The sequence below is a fragment of the Amblyomma maculatum genome, chromosome 1 (genome assembly GCF_055883805.1).
Source record: "Amblyomma maculatum isolate TAMU_Amacu chromosome 1, ASM5588380v1, whole genome shotgun sequence".
Lineage (NCBI taxonomy): Eukaryota > Metazoa > Arthropoda > Arachnida > Ixodida > Ixodidae > Amblyomma > Amblyomma maculatum.
In genome coordinates this window covers 175,784,032-175,800,451 of record NC_139344.1, presented here as the reverse complement: position 1 = coordinate 175,800,451, position 16,420 = coordinate 175,784,032, and the positions used below count along the sequence as shown (strand labels likewise).

At 48.5% G+C, this 16,420-nt stretch overlaps 1 protein-coding gene across 3 annotated transcripts in view; it reads right to left on the bottom strand.

Moving 5' to 3' along the window:
• Edem2 (ER degradation enhancer, mannosidase alpha-like 2) overlaps positions 1-16,420 on the bottom strand; it is a 129,015-nt gene that overhangs the window by 43,633 nt on the left and 68,962 nt on the right. For 2 of the 3 annotated variants that reach the window (XM_084589626.1, XM_084589628.1), the window contains exon 15: positions 2,490-2,647. In XM_084589626.1, coding sequence (XP_084445752.1) covers positions 2,490-2,647 — 158 coding nt within the window. Of the gene's footprint in view, positions 1-2,110; positions 2,186-2,489; positions 2,648-16,420 lie in introns of all 3 variants that reach the window. The other variant, XM_084589627.1, reaches the window with a different exon arrangement.

Here is a 16,420-nt window from a genome sequence, read left to right as displayed (position 1 = left end):
GGCCAGCGAATGACATCACATTTGCCACATATTTTAAGGCATCACGTCTCACATTATACCACACCTATGTGAATAAAATAAATGAACAGCACGAGCTGACCATCCACCATATCAAGTGTAACAGCCATCGTAGATTTTTCCTCGTTTACCAAAAGCGTTTACTACCATCGGGCGTCATTTTCTTCCCTTTGAAAGCAATAAAAGGCTATACTGAAAAGATGGCTCACAGTTATAAAAAAGATGAGTGTTCCAGGCAATCCCTCATGCACTAACCAGCTGGAAGGGAATCTGAATTATATACTGCCATTACAAAAGTAAGAGAGCCCTGCCGGTGCATGCCAAACCATGACAAACTGCATACGGACAACATCTGACGAAGCAGTACCGATGCCGAGAGCCACACACTGGAATGGTGTGGACTGTGCCGGCCTTGATGGCAGGAGTGCTTCACCAGATTCCACCCGCATGCAGTTTAACGATAATACAGTTCAACACAGTAATGAATCACAGGGCATTATGGGGATACAACAGATAGGAAGTACTTAAAGGTATTTGGAAAGGAATAATAGTACCAGGGCTTACCTTCGGGAATGAAGTTTTGTGCTTAAGGGCAGAAGTCCAGTCGGGGTTAGATATAGATCAAAGAGCTGTGGGAAGGCTAGCGCTCAGAGCCCATGGCAAAACTACTAACGAAGCAGTACAGGGAGACATGAGCTGGGTGTCTTTCGAGGCACGAGAAGCTCAGAGTAAAATATTGTACGAAGAACGCCTCATAAAAATGGACAATAGGTGGACAGCTAAAGTATTAAAATGCTTATACTGATAGGGCATTGACTTACAGCGGCAGAAAAGGACCAGAAAACTAACCAGTAAATGTGTAAGACGGAAGGATGGAGAAATAAAGAACGTTAAACGACAGGTAAAGAACACAAAGGCTAAAAACTGAAATAATTCAATGGGAAGGAAGCCGACCCTAGACATATATAGGACACCTATGACACTAAGAGGCAGCAGCCTTCTCTTTGAAGCTATATTGGGATGTCTTAAAACTCGAAGCTACGAAAGTAAGTTTAATCAAGAAGATGAAACTTGTGCTATGTGCAGTGGATGCCCAAAAACAATTTAACATCTTATACTGGAGTGTGGCAACATCCATCCAGATGTCAATGCGGACATAGTCACTCTAGGCGAGGCCCTAGGGTTTAGAGGTAACAAAGGAAGTGTGAACGAATCGGCGGTAGAGGTAAGCAAGAGACGTTTGGAATATTGGTGGATAAATAGCAGGAAGGAGACACATGGAAGCTAAATTGAAATTAAACACGGGTATTCAAAGATATATACCCTGCAGCTAAAAGGAAAGTCATTTAAAGTTGATGGATTATCTAAGATAAAAACACAAAAAGAAAGGTTGAGCAAGGTGATGACTATCACCACCCCGTTTTAAAGGGGATGCTCCTAACATCCATCCATCCATACAATCTTTGGCATGCACTTACAGGGGTCTCCTAATTTGTTAGTTAGTTATATGGAATTTTTGGGTGTAGAAGCAGCTGCAGCTATCATGCGCCAAACACAAGGTTAATTCTCTTAATTTGCTCAAGACAATAACACTGTTGCAAGATTCCATACATGCAGCCATACAGCATTCAGGCTTTTCTGTGATGCACCTGATTTCAGAAGAGGTCGCATGATGCACTGCAACAGCCACAAATTCTTTAACATACTAGCAGTACCAGTATCCAACCAGTTCAGACTAAAAAAGACGTCCAACAGAAAAGAAATGAGTTAAAGCTTTTAGTTATGCCTGCCATTATGGTCACTTCCGTTCCATATAGACTTGATCATCCAAAATGTGCATGCAACTACAAATTATTACTACTGCTTGTGGTGGCATGCTATGTATGCATCAACACAGAGAACCGGAACAAAGTGAGGGTGCCAGCAAGAAAACAGCAAGAGCTACCATGCAAGGTGACCATGCCCAAAGTTGACAAGCACACTGCTGAGCCGTTTGCATGGAGCACCCGTCTAACTGTAAACCAGCAGCACTATGTGCCAGTCCAAACGCTTCCTTCTTGGAGTGAACTAGATCAGTAGTAGCCCCTCGAACCTTTCACATGCTTTGCTGCCAAGAAGCACCTTCCCTGAAGGACAGGTAGCTATGGTCCCGGCGTTACAGGTCCAGCTGCAGTGCCAAAACCACCAGGCAGTGAAGGAAAAAAGAAAAGGTCAATGCTCTGCATATTCAGCACACGTAAAAAATTACTCTGCAATTACATAAACCAGAAGCCCTAGACTGCGCTGTTCTTTTTTTTTTTTTTCGTGCATGCAGCCCGGGGACTCGTTTTTATTGCAACTACAAATAAGAGAAGCATAATAAGAGAAAAAGAGAAGCAGGCAGCAGGGCTTTATTGCAGAGCTACTCATGCAGGTAGCAGCGCGTGTCGTTTTCGCGGCAGGGCCCCACAGCAGCTGCCGCCTGGTAGTACCTGGAGACCACTGTTGGGCAGGCACCCTCGACCAGATTCTTGAGTGGCTGCCGCACACTGTGAGCGTAGTTGCTCTTGGGGAACAGGAAGTGTGTGTTGGGGCAGCTGTGTGAGAATTCCTCCTCCGGGGCGTAGAACATCATTCGCGGGGATTGCATCTGTCATTCCAATAGAGAAAAGGGAAAGGCATGGTGTTACGTTGGTGAAAAACTTCCTGCAACATGTTTCTGACTCTCTCGTACATCAGGCGAAGCTAGGGGCAGGTATAATTGATCCCTTGCCAATCAACTCGTGAGCAGACTTGAGACCTGCATACTCATCCTAGCTTCAGTTGTTTCTTATGAGAGCCTGGAAGAGAAGCTAATAAGTTCTGAAAGTTACAGCAAAGCAGAATAGTTTATTGTGCAAGATAAACTCGCACAAAACTGGGTGGAGCTGTCGTATAGGCTGATTCTGTACTACTCGCCGGCCCAGGTAGCTTGGAAAGGAATGAAAGGCTGAACAAATAGGTATGCAATTTAAGAAGACACAAATACCTAATGAAAAAAAAAAATATATATATATATATACAGTATATATATTCTGCACCAAGCAGGATTTAAACACTAGCCCTTCAGATATCCGTCCCAATGCTTTAGCCATTGCACCACAGTACCCGCTCGAACGTTTTGTTTTATTACTGCTTGTGTATCGTTTCGTTACAGACATTATCATGCATTGTTAAAGAATAAGTAACAACTCTATTTACCCCATAGGGGAAAGGGGCAGTAGGGTAAGGAGGGAGGTTCTACGCTGGATAGGCCTCTGCTACCTTCAGAGCCCAATCCAGGATCTGGTCCTGAAGATCAGGTGCTGGGCTGTGCAGGACAAGCCACCCACTGCTCCTTTGAATTAATATTAAAGGCACAGAATACTGGCCAAAATACGTCACGAGATTATGGTGGTGATGAGAAGACCTTGTTTCATATAAGATCGAGCATTTCAATATCAAAGAAAAGAAGCTTTACAATTTTAATTTGCCTTTGAAAATCACATAAAAACAACTCAGGCGCTATCTAGCAGAGAAACTCTATTACTTTCACTGTAGTACCCCACGTGAATACATGTCGGCAAAATATTGCCGATTTTCGTACTTGTCATAATTTATTATACATTGTGCTCTCTCCAGTACATCCTTAAATAAAAACCACCCGTCCTTTCGCATCGCGAGAGGCATACTTTCAGGTTTTCCCTCTAGATAATACCACAGTGTTTGGAATTTCGTGAATAAAGCGATGATAGGGCCCACTAAAGCTTTCGTCGACGAGGCGTGCGTTATTGTGCCGAACAGCCTTGAGTGTGAAACTGAAAACGACGTTACTCTACGTAGAAAATGCCTAATTCTGTCTGGCGAGTGAAATTTATATTTGTTTTCGGTACGTCTTTTTTGTCGACCACCAGTCATCGTCGCGGTCGCTGCTCACGGTTTCCAGCATCGAACTCCATAAAAACGGGCGCATGCACTGATCGAAACATTCTGTATAAAAATTTTCTACAGCGTTTCTACCAAAATCGCCATGGAATCAACATTTTAAACATCAATTTTTCGATTGTGCCGAAAAAAACTCGAGACCTAAATTCCAGTGTTCTGTCCTTTTAAGTGATTTTGGTGGGAGGTGGCGAGCACAGCCCCACACGATGTGGTCAAGGTTGGCTCTGGCCGGGCAGAAATGACGAGCTGAGGAGGGATAGATAGCTGGGTGAATGAGGTGGCGGAAGGCAGGAGCAAGAAATGTGCAAGTCTGAAGCTGGTGCCAGAGAATCTCGTGATAACGAGTGTGCCAGAGGATACACAAGGCGACCGCCGTAGCAATGGTGACATATGTCATAAAAGGAGAGGAAGCAGTCCCGCGCATTAAGCAAAGCCACGTGGCCGAAGGTGGACTCCATTGCCAGCGGCCGGAGAATGAAACCTCGGGTGCAGGCGTGAGCCTCCTCGTTACCATCTAGGCCTGCATGTGCGGGAGTCCAGGGAAGGGTGATAGAGTGGATTGAAGGGTGTTTTAGGAGGAGGGACAGGGCTAGACGGGATATCCAACCCGCATCAAAATTATGGATAGATTTGGAATCGCTAACAATATTTTTCTGAAGTGATGAAATTGCCAGTTCCGTTAAATGGTTGCCCCCCGCCGCATGCTTAATTTTTCGGCTGGCCGTTAGGTGGTGTCACCGATGTCCTGCTTCTATAATAAGCATCAGAGTTTGGCGGTGTAGATTTTAATTTCTCAGCATTCACTGTTCTGCCACTGCCCTAGTATGAGTGCACAGAGCTATCTGGTGCTCATTTTTGTGGCATAACGAGTAATTCAGCTTCACATGTGCCCTATGAAGCAGCGACGATGACAACTTTCAAGTAAGCCCCTTAAGGTGTAAACACCCAAGGAAGCGTTGAACGAAGGGTAGCTTGGATGGCTCATATTAAGAAATACAACAGCGAAGAAAATGAAAGAAATTGCAGAAAACAGGCCTTGTGTTCCCCTTTTTTTATTCTCTACCAGAATGCATATTCACCCCTTGCTACTATTTAAAAACACCTATACATAGCAGTATGTACTCGTCAGTTGTGACGGCGGCTCTGTAATGTCAATGGTTGCATCCATAGCTTAGCTTGCTGCCGACACTGCCGCCTCATCAGCGCTCAAGCACTCTTGATATCCTGTTAGTGAAGCCGCCTAAGCTTTAAAAAAATTATAAGACTGTGCTCAAGAGCAGAAATAATGAAAGCCACTTTGCAGGACTATTTTCACTAATTGTATCGTCATGGTCATCCCTACTCCTTCTACTACTACATGCTACTACTACAACTACTACTACTATTACTATTGTCCCGGACAACAGGGCTAGACTTGATTAAAACGATGGGACGAAGCTGTACCAGCAGGCAAAGTTCGGCGCACAGCACGTGAGAGTCAACTTCAGTGTCCTCTTCTTCCAGGCGCAGCAAGAACATGGGGACACCAGGTGGCATTACTTAAAAAAGAAATAAGGAACGGAGAGCGAGCGATGGCCAATGTAAGCGAAAAGAAAGATCAGCACATGGACAGCATAGATAACGGAGGTGGGGTAAGGTGTCCTACGACACAAGCGCATAGCGCACTACCGCGTGAAATAGGGCTTCATGCGGACAACGTGCACGACCTCGGAGCGTGGTTGCTGACGCGAGGGCTGCACAGTACCCACTGGAAGAACTTCGTAAGTCACTTCCGTGACTCGGCGCAGAACTTCGTAAGGTCCGAAGTAACGGGAAATCAGTTTATCACACAAGCCGAGCGACGCACCGGGGTCCACACCCAAACTTTCTCTCCAGGATGGTAGGCGACGTGTCGATGACGGAGGTTGTAGTGGCGTGCATCTGTGCCCTGCTGTTGTTGAATGTGAATGCAGGCAAGTTGACGTGCTTCCTCAGCGCGCAGAGCAAACTTCTCGGCGTCTGGCGTGAGTGGATGATCATGTGTGCAGCTCGGAAGCATGGCATCCAACATCGTCTGAACGTCACGTCCGTAGACTAAGCGAAATGGTGTAAAACGCGTCGTCTCTTGGGTGGCCGTGTTGTAGGCATATGTGATGTAGGGGAGAATTTCATCCCAGTTTTTGTGCTGCGAGTCTATGTACATAGCGATCATGTCGGCGATGGTTTTGTTGAGTCTCTCCATGAGGCCATTCGTCTGCGGGTGATATGCAGTAGTTTTTCGGTGGCTGGTATGACTAAGCTCGAGCACGTCGTGCATGAGCTGTGCCGTAAACGCGATGCCTCGATCGGTTACGACTAGGGACGGTTGCGCCATGACGCAACACGATTTGCTGCATAAAGAATTGAGCGATCTCAATTGATGTGCCCCGCTGCACTGCCTTGGTTTCCGTATAACGTGTGAGATAGTCGGTCGCGACTATCATCCATTTGTTACCCATCGATGACAGCGGAAATGGGCCCAGTAGGTCGATGCCGACTTGGTCAAACGGCGTCCGAGGTGGAATAATAGGTTGGAGCAAACCCGCGGGCTTGAGAGGAGGCACCTTTCGACGTTGACACTCGCGGCAGCCTCTGGCGTAGCAATGGACGGGGTCAGAAAGTTTAGGCCAATAATAGGCTTGACGAACTCGAGCGAGTGTGCGTGCAAAGCCCAAGTGGCCAGAGGTGGGCTCATCGTGGCAAGCAAAAAGGATATCGTCGCGAAGGTCAGCCGGCACGTCAAGGAGGTGCGCTCGATCAACAGTGCTGGAGTTTTTCTTGAATAAAGCGCCATTCCGAAGACAGAATGTAGACAGGTGCCTTCCAAACTGGCGGGGGACGTCAGCAGCGCGACCCTCCAGGTGGTCAATGACAGGTCGAAGTTCTGGGTCAGCTCGCTGTCGGGTCATTATGTCTGAGGCATTCACTAGTCCAAGAAAACCTCTGTCATCCGTGACGTTATCGACAAATACGACGGGTGCCCGGGAAAGCGTGTCAGCATCTTCGTGCTTCTGACCAGATTTGTACACAATGGAGTAATCAAATTCTTGGAGGCGAAGGCTCCATCGTGCTAGGCGCCCTGATGAGTCACGGAGATTGGCCAGCCAGCGCAAAGAATGGTGGTCAGTAACGACTTTAAACGCACGGCCATAGAGGTGAGGCCTAAATTTCATAGTTGCCCACACAACCGCGAGGCATTCCTTTTCCGTAGTGGAATAATTTGTTTCAGCGCGGGAGAGCGTGCGGCTGGCATACGCAATGACCCTTTCCACGCCAGCTTGGTGTTGAACGAGTACAGCGCCAAGGCCGATGTTGCTGGCATCGGAGTGGACTTCGGTGGCAGCGTCTTCATCAAAGTGCGCAAGAACAGGGGTAGTTTGCAGTCGTCTGCGGAGCTCCGCAAAAGCCTCCTGTTGCTCGGCGGCCCACACGAACTGTGTATCATCCTGCATGAGGCGGGTCAGGGGTGCGGCTATCTTGGAAAAGTCAGCGATGAAGCGGCGGTAGTACGTACACAAACCCAGGAAACATTTTAAACTCCTCTTCGTGGCAGGAACGGGAAATTTGGCGACAGCGGCAGTTTTGTCGGGGTCTGGCCTAACGCCTGCGGCACTCACAAGATGACCGAGAAACTTCAACTCTTTGTAGCCAAAGTGGCACTTCTCGGGCTTGAGCGTCAAGTCAGCTGACCGGAGGTCATCTAATACTGCGCGAAGGCGTTCGAGGTGTTCTCCAAAGGTTTCAGAGAACACGACAACGTCGTCGAGATAAACTCGTTATTAGCTTCGTTATTAGCCTAAAAAAAAGTAGCGAGAGGAGATAAACGTGCCGGGGACGCTGCATCGTCGCATCTGGTTATCTGCAATCAATGATGAAGCGCCATCCGCGATGGCCTGATAACGGCGTAGCATAGCCGGTAGTGCTCAGTGCGATAGCGAGGAGCGGCACGATTTGCCGCGTACGGAACCATGAGGGTGCAGATGAGCAAGTGCAGCTTTCAACGCCGGGATAGATCGCCCTGTGAGGCAGTGCCGCAACCAGCCGCAGCGGCAGTCGCGAAGCAGCGTCCCGCGACACGCGGAACATACAGAAGATAGCGCGGAATCCCAAATCCTGTTGAAATAAACTTTCTTCTGAATGCTACGCGGTACAAGACGAGCAGCGGTCGCTTATCACTAGTCGCAGGCCAACTGCGTTTACGGCATTAACGTGCGAATCGCGATCGCTCGCCAGAACTTGGCACCAACTGTTGCGGAGGTCACGATGCAAACGCACTCGTCTTGGTGGCAGCCTCCGGACCATGCGTTCCGTTCACCGGAAATTTCATTCTTTGAGGGCAAATTATATCGATGGGAAATGATGCATTGGCATCAGAAGCTAGTCAGAACCAACTTTAATGAGTTACTGTTAGCTTTGGTGCTTCAAAAATTTATCAACACGTTTTTCCTCAATTTCTCAAAATCAAAATATTGAGGACGGTACATGTTTGGAGGTTCGATATCTCTGGTTCTACTTATGATATTGCTATAATTCCTTTTGCACCAGAAAGGTAAACTCATGTACAGTGCAAAAATATAAATGAATTTGTGGTACTTAATGTGGAAAGTTTTTAAAATTTTCATGTTTTCTGGAGTGTCAAGGTGGCTTTTTGGTCTGTGAACTTTGACAAGCTGTAACTTTGGTTAAAATGAAACCAGGACATTCAGTCTTGATTTTTGCATTCTCTGTGTGTTCTAAATTGATTTGATACGTCAGGTTTTATTATAGCTCCTGTAGTTTTTTACTGACAGCTCACCTCCAAACAAAGAACATAAAGTGCTCAATATCTTCCGAACTAAATGGCTTACATAAAATTAATGTGCATATTTGAAATCAGCACAAAAAGCTGCATAAATGGTGCAACTTTCATCAAAATCTACCAGTGAATAAAAAATATTGTCTTAAGACCAGGGTCCTCCCTTAAAATCGAAAAATTAGCACCAGTGTCTACCAATGCGCTAACCTTATAGCCGTCGAGGAGCACGGGTATATCCAGCGAGAGTCTATCTTCACGTGTACAAACTGTCGTCGAGGCCGTCAAGTCGCGGTCGCTCACAGGTCGCGTTGTCGGGGGGTCTTCGTAGCGTCGATATGAAGCGGCCTCGCCCCCTGAGGTCGCTGTCTTTAGTTTTCCCGGCTCGGACTAGGCGACCGTTGCTGCGCCATCCCGGAGGAGCTGGGCTGCGAGGATAGTCGGCGTGGAGACGGAGATCGTGACTGTCATCTAAAAGTTAGCGCCATGCGCTGCTGGGCTACGTAGTCCTCAATATCCCGGGGTCGTTGGCCTAAAGGAGGGCTACGCATATCGATGGGGAAACCCTTCAGTCCCAGTTGTCGATATGGGCACTGTCGATACAGGTGACCAGGTTGTCCGCAGTGGAAGCACAGGCGCTGCCGATTTGGGGCACGCCACAGGTCTGCCTTTCGCTGGGGTGGTCGGCGGTTGTCGATGTATGGCTCGGGGTGGGCTGAATACAGTGAGCCTTGGTCGGGTGGCAGTAATAGTGTGGAATCAGCTGGGGGACGTCGCAAGATGTCCGCATTATTGGCCGACAGGACTCGGCGGAAAAGGATGGCGGGTTAGCAGATGGTACCGAAGGCCGAAGTGCTTGCTGGAGTTCTTCTCGGACAATACTAGCGACAGAGCCGACCGTCGGCTGGGGAGCACCGAAAAGCTTCTGGAGCTCTTCACGCAAAATGGAGCGGATGATGTCGCGAAGAAGATCCGGACTAGCTCCGAAGGCCGAATGCGGCTCCGTGAGCGAAGCGGCGAGTACCGGCCTGTCGTAGGTCGTAGACCGCTGCTGGAGCATCCTTTCCATCGTGATTGCTTCCGAAAGAAACTCGGCAACTGTGCTTGGTGGGTTGCGCACGAGCCCAGCGAACATTTGTTCCTTAACGCCGTGCATGAGATGGCGCACCTTTTTCTCTTTGGGCATGGCCGGGTCAGATCGTCGGAACAGCCTAGCCATGTCCTCCACGTACATGGTTATGGTCTCGTTCGGCATCTGTATGCGAGAGCGTAAAGCCCTTTCCGCTCGTTCTCGGCGATCCGGGCTGGTGTAGGTGCCCAGGATGCAGCGGCAGAACTCGCGCCACGATGTTAGGGCGCCTCCGCGATTCTCATACCAAGTACGAGCGCCATCTTCAGGGCTAAAGAAGAAGTTCCTCAGCTTTGCGGCGTCGTCCCACTGATTAAATGCGGCGACCCGTTCAAACTGGGCGAGCCAGTTTTCGACGTCTTCCGTCTGACAGCCGTGGAAAGTCTTAGGCAGTCGTGGGCTCTGTAGAGTGTAATACGTTGGAGTTTGCATGACAGGTCAAGGGGCGGCTGCGGTGATGAATTCCAACGGCCCGTGCTCAGATGGTAGGCCTAGGTTCCTCCGGCTAACGCGGTGAACAGGAGTGTCGATTGGCACAGGACCTGAATCCTGGGTATGCGGAGGAGTGCAGGACATATACTGGGATCGATACCCTGTGCCGACAACAAAATATGTCACGAACAACAGGGCTAGACTTGACTAAAACGATGGGACAAAGCTGTACCAGCAGGCAAAGTTTGGCGCACAGCACGCGAGAGTCAACTTCAGTGTCCTCTTCTTCCAGGCGCAGCAAGAACATGGGGACAACAGGTGGCACTATCATCATCATCATCATCACATCGCTACTATTATCAGCTAAATGCATTACCATTGCCGTCCCTACAAACACCTTCATCATCTACGTGCATGCTGGCTGGTCTAAAGTGGAAGCAGAAGTGTGGCAACCTCGAGACATGGGGCAACGTTGAAAGCAAAGCACTTGGCTGGCAATCGTCAAAAAACAGCGAGCTGAGAAGTTCAGTGGCATGTGTTGCTAACCTAATAAAATTTTCATCTTCTGCACTGTTACCACATGCAGACAACAGCGTCTCTATCACGCTTCTGTAGAGAGGTCCAACAGGTCACACCAAGCAATTAAAAAAACTGAAATCAGACAGTAGCCAATCGGGTAAAGTGCTATAAAGTTGAAGCTCGTTGGGAGTTGGTTAATCATGACTTCAAAAACAGCGCAGGTAGAAAGAAGGGACGAGAAGGCATAAGAGAATGAAGCGCTGACTTCCAACTGTCTATTTCACCATGTGTGTCATGTATATGTATATACACCAGCAAGTGCGAAATCATAGAAAGGGAGAGGGAATCGACACTTGTCATGATGCCACAGCACAGCACTAGGAGCCCAATCTCATCCATCTAAAAATCTGAGTTCCTTCTGGCTCAAAAAGACCAATGGCATGCTCACACACTTATCTCCAGCACGCGCAACCTTCACCGCCTCGATAATTTCTCTAACTGCCTGATCGTGATGTTAACTTTCAATTGTGCATTGATTAAAAGCTGGTACGCATGGCTTTTTCCGATGCTGACGTTTACATTTATTGTCGCAATTACAGCAGCACAGGCTGAGCTGACCCTGATTCCCTTCTTTTACATTGTTATTGTGTTCTCTCAATCTTGTGTTAACTCATCTGCCCATCTGTCCGATATATCCGCGGCCACACAACAAAGGCACGCGATATACTACACCCTCGTGACACCTGACGAAGAGGTTCTGATGATTAATAGTGCAAAGGCTCTCCTTAGTTGCGAATGGGTTTGTTTTCTTACATAATACTGATAGTTTCAACAGAGCAGAAAACACAACTTGAACCCCTATTCACTTTCCAATTTTTTTTAGATTATGTGATGTCTGGTGCACATACGGAATTACAGCTTCTTTTCTGCGATCATCCTTCTCGTGTCCTAATTTTTTCTTCCAAAGCATACTTTCAGCCACGGCGCTAACAAGGGGTTCAGGGTAACCAGCATCATACAGCCGACTAATCTGTAGCACCAGGGCTCCATGGACCATATGTATACAAGACTTGTATAGGAAATTGCTGATACAGTATTTCACTACAGCTTGCTTTGCCAGCTTCGAGTGTGCAGATACCGCAGGGAGAAGTGCCTTTTATGCTCGAGGTTCATAACCCCAACAAATGTGATCATCAAGAAACTTAAGTAGTACATTTAAAAACCTGATCGAATTTCCATGGGGCATTTCATACGTCAGAATTAATGGAGACATGTTTAGCCTAAAAACATTACATACATTTTCAGCACAAAGGGTAAAGTTCACCTTGGCATCGTCAATGATGATTAAAAAGTCGTCCACGAATTTAAACACTTTTAAAATACCACTCTCTTCAAGACACTCAGCAAGATTTCTATCATGCATGGCAAGAAAAAGATCATTAGTGCAGGGGCAATGCATGACCCTCACGTCAGTTTGTGTCTATCAACACGTGCAGGCGCGTGGCATACTCCCATGAAGTGTTCTCAAATTTGGGGCTCTCACGATTGTTGTTGTACGGCATGTATAGGGGAGAAAACCTGGGCCAGGGGGCGCTGCGCCGCTCTGTGCATCAGCGCCCTCCATGGAGACCCCCGTCAAAACCTCCGAGCAGTGCGTCCGCGTCGTCTGCTCCCCGCCGCATAGAAAAGCATGCTGTCGTATGCTCCGCGCTGATTTCCAGCACGTGTTTGCGTGCACGCGCTCGGCTGTTTCTCTCCTCCTCCGGCCGCATTCTGGCCGCCGTCGCGCTCCAACAAAGGGGGCAAGAAAAAAAAAACTGGAATGAAAAAGTGACGGCGCGCTTTTTCGCAAAACTCGTGAAAGTGTTTTTCTCTCTTCTCTCTTTCGTGTTGAAACGATGATTGTCTGTTTTTTTTTTTTAGGTATCTCGTACCGCTCGTATCTCGCAGATCTGTTTGTAACTGGCGGTGCCACAGCAGCCATCGCGGAACCAAGTCGGCCTCAAGAAACAGATATATGTCATTAATGCCATCACTCGGCACTTATAAAGGGAAAACACATACGTCAATCGTTCTATCCTCATATGCGATCCTGCTTCGGGAGCTCAAAACTGCGCATTCGCTAGAGGAGATAACTGAACTAGGGATTGCACAGCGTAGCTGTGGAATTAAGAAGACAAAGGTTGTGGGGATTCACAATCCCCTTCCTCCATTATAACGCCCGCGCGTAATTAACGCACGTGATTACGCATGGTGGCAGAGAGGTTGGCGAAGGAGAGGGCATGCTGGCCACCCCCCGCCGCCTCCCGGGCCTGCGGCGATACTGCCGTGGGCTTCCCTCCTTCCTGCCGGCGTAACCGGGAGACCTCCTCTCCCGTTCTGTGTCGAGGAGCGCGACTGTAGCAACTTGCTCGGGGTTCTTCGGCGGTTGGGCGCACACGCGCGCGGTTCATGATTTCCGCCGAGGAGACCACCGCCGTCACCGAGAATCGCCCACTGACCGTAGGCACTTACCGCAACGGGATGTGAGCGCGAAGCCGTGTCAGGTGAGAAGACTCTTTCTCTCACCTTCCTGGCACGCTTCCCCATTAGGTGGTTTTTATTTCACCCCTGTACGCGGCGTTCGCTCGCTACACGGTGGTTGTTCTTGATTGCTATTCCCTTGCCGTAAACTCTGTTCGAGTACGTAACTCTGCTAGGGCTGGCTCGTTGGGGCTAGAAGGCGACTGCAGCGTCTAGCCCCCCCGTGGCGCATTCTTGCAAGAATGAACCCCCATAAGGTTTACTTGAAGAGATGTCCCCGCCTGCATGAAAAGTCATCAGGCATTTCCTCGCTCTTCGTCTCGGGGAGAGAGGAAACTGCGGAAAAAATGGCATGCCTCGGCTTCTCGTCAGTGATCCAGGTCGTTAAGAAACCCCTCATCGTTAAAGGTAGATAAGTCATTGATTTCGGACGGCAGCACCACAGCAGCGAATTCCCCCTGACCGCTGTCAGCAGGAACCAAAGGGTAAGGCGGCATGCTTTGTTCCTTAGTAGGGAACGCGTCCTAAACGCGCCGAAAGCAGGCACCACAGCACCAGCAGCGTCGCCTAAAACGTCTATCCCCAAAGAGTTGAATAGGCCCCTTTCAAGTGAGCAGTCACAAATGGAACGGAAGCTCCCCAACCAGCGCCCGGAGCACTCGTCGCTGTGTACACGCGTATCAATTCTCAACGAGAAGGCTGGACCCTTCATTCTCTGAACAACATGGAAGAGACATCAAGAGGTGCTACCTCAAGTCCTTCAATATACCTGTCGCTTGCCTCTGCCTTCGAGTACCGAATTCGCGTTCATGTTGTTTTTTTTTATCTGATTCTGCCAACAAGCGCTCTTTGAAAACAATGTCCGCGGCGATCAATTAATCATAATTTCTCACTTTCGAAAGCACCGATAAAAAGTGTGCTTCCAGCCAGCCTCTATGTCAGCCGGGGCACAGAAAAAAGCAAAAATAAGAAACACCACTGGCAAAGAGCGCCGGCTTTACGCGCACAGACGCACGACCATTCCCCCTCGTCCTCACTCTCCTTCTCCTGCTCCGCGTGCACATGCGGCTGCCTGTAGCACACGCTCCCAAGCGAGCGGGCTGCGCAGACTCCGCAGACAGCCGCGCGCAGCGCGGGCGCGGATGCACGTAGGTTTTGTAGTTCCTCTCCGCTCCGCTGGAAACCGAGCGCTGGCGTCGCGGAGCAAACTCCAGCTTTGGTTCCCTATATCGTCTACTGAGAGTCCCTTGCTGAAAACATCTTTGAGCAGAAACTCTTCTTCAGTGCCTCTAACCGCATTTCGTATCCTGCATAAAGGCAACCAAAATGCTCCTTGGGAACACTGGTTAAGCGTCGACGATTCGGCTGCAGGGCATGGCCAGCATGGCTGGACAGGCCCGTGAGAGACTCGTGCAACGTATCGAGTGATCTTTTCACTATCCTTACATCGTGTGAGGTGTGATCGACCTCCTTCCACTCGCTCGCTAGAAGCCTCATACTGATACTGATGACTAATAACGAGGCAGGAACCGAGAATTTAGGATGAAATTTGTCCAGAATCGCATACAGTACGAGGTGGAAATCTGACATGATAAAATAGAACAAAAGAAATGTATATGTGGGCTCTTTACAGTAATAGTTTTCGAGCCGCCAATGACGCAGAAATGTGTTTCTTTACACCACGGAAGGCCTCAGTGAATGTAAATTCACAGTTAATGAATATGCAACACTAGATATGCAATCGAAACAAGCATACTGCGAAAGCGTACAGAAACTGGCGGCAAGACACAGCAGAAGCAGCCGTCGTATGCTTTGCGGGATTCCCAACAGATGCAGCAGCTATCGCATTTGCATGGCGTAGTGTACCAATTGTAAAATGCCCTACTAATGCTGTGCTGGTTTGTACTTGATCTTGATGTAATAATAATGTGAATATTTCCGCAACGGCATAATATTCCAGAGTACCGATCCACGAAATTTCTGTAAGGACTATGTTCTGCTGTGCAGTGAGCAGATGCTTTTCAGCTGTGTAGCTTTAGCTGCATAGCCACATTAAGTTGTCTGCAGGTACAGTTCCCATGGTTTGTAGGTCCACGACATAAAGGCTGCTTTGAGCATTTAGCAGCTGTGATGAGTTGCCGCTCGAGCCAAACGAGCTGCTCTAATGCTCTGAATAAGCGTGGTATATACTGTATGTTCTGCACGCACATACGTTGCTGCTGCTTTGCTGCTGCATCCTAGTCAAGGATCGAAGACGAGGATGTAGGCCTACCACCAGCTACTGTAAACACTTCAGTTCGTATCATTATACTCGCATCCCTGAAGTGGCTTGTTTGCAGCAAGTGGCTGGGCCAAGAGCATAATAACTGCTTTGGACAGCAGCTTAGACAGTGGCTTTACAGGGCTTAATTTAAAAAAAAAAAAAAAAAAAAAAAAAACAGACTCCCAAAACATATTTTTTAAAAGCTATAAACGCCACTTTCGCCACGGCCGGTCTCGAGGGAGAGCGCATTTCTCTCTTCTCTTATGGCCTCTCCAATGGGGTCTGTTTCCACCGCCCGCCGCGCCTCGGTGGGATCGCCACCGCCCCACTGCTGCTCCTCCGTTACAGCCGTTCACGCGCAAGGGAAACGCGTGCTCGCTCTTCGCTCCGCCCGCATCGGTTGCAACCGGCAGGTCCTGATATTTCACCCCTTATGGCTTATAGGAAGAAGCCGTAATCAGCATCTGATTTATCGTGTATGAGCAATAAAATAGTCAATAATGCGCGTGCGCGCGAGAGCGCGCGCGCCTTCGTCAGTGCTGTCGCGCACGGTCGAATGAAGTTTCGGGTGCACTTACATCAACACTTTTTGCCCCTAAATTTTTCACAAAACCATATGTACCATTTTATGCAGTGTGCCTTTGAAAGCTGTAAGCAGGTATAGCGTGACCTGACACTAGTCTGCATGGCAAACTGTTTGGTGGATATTCAAAGTATTCTGTCAACCGCTGCCATTTTCGTTTAGAGCAAAACAGGCACTGACGAAAATTCATAGAACGTCTCA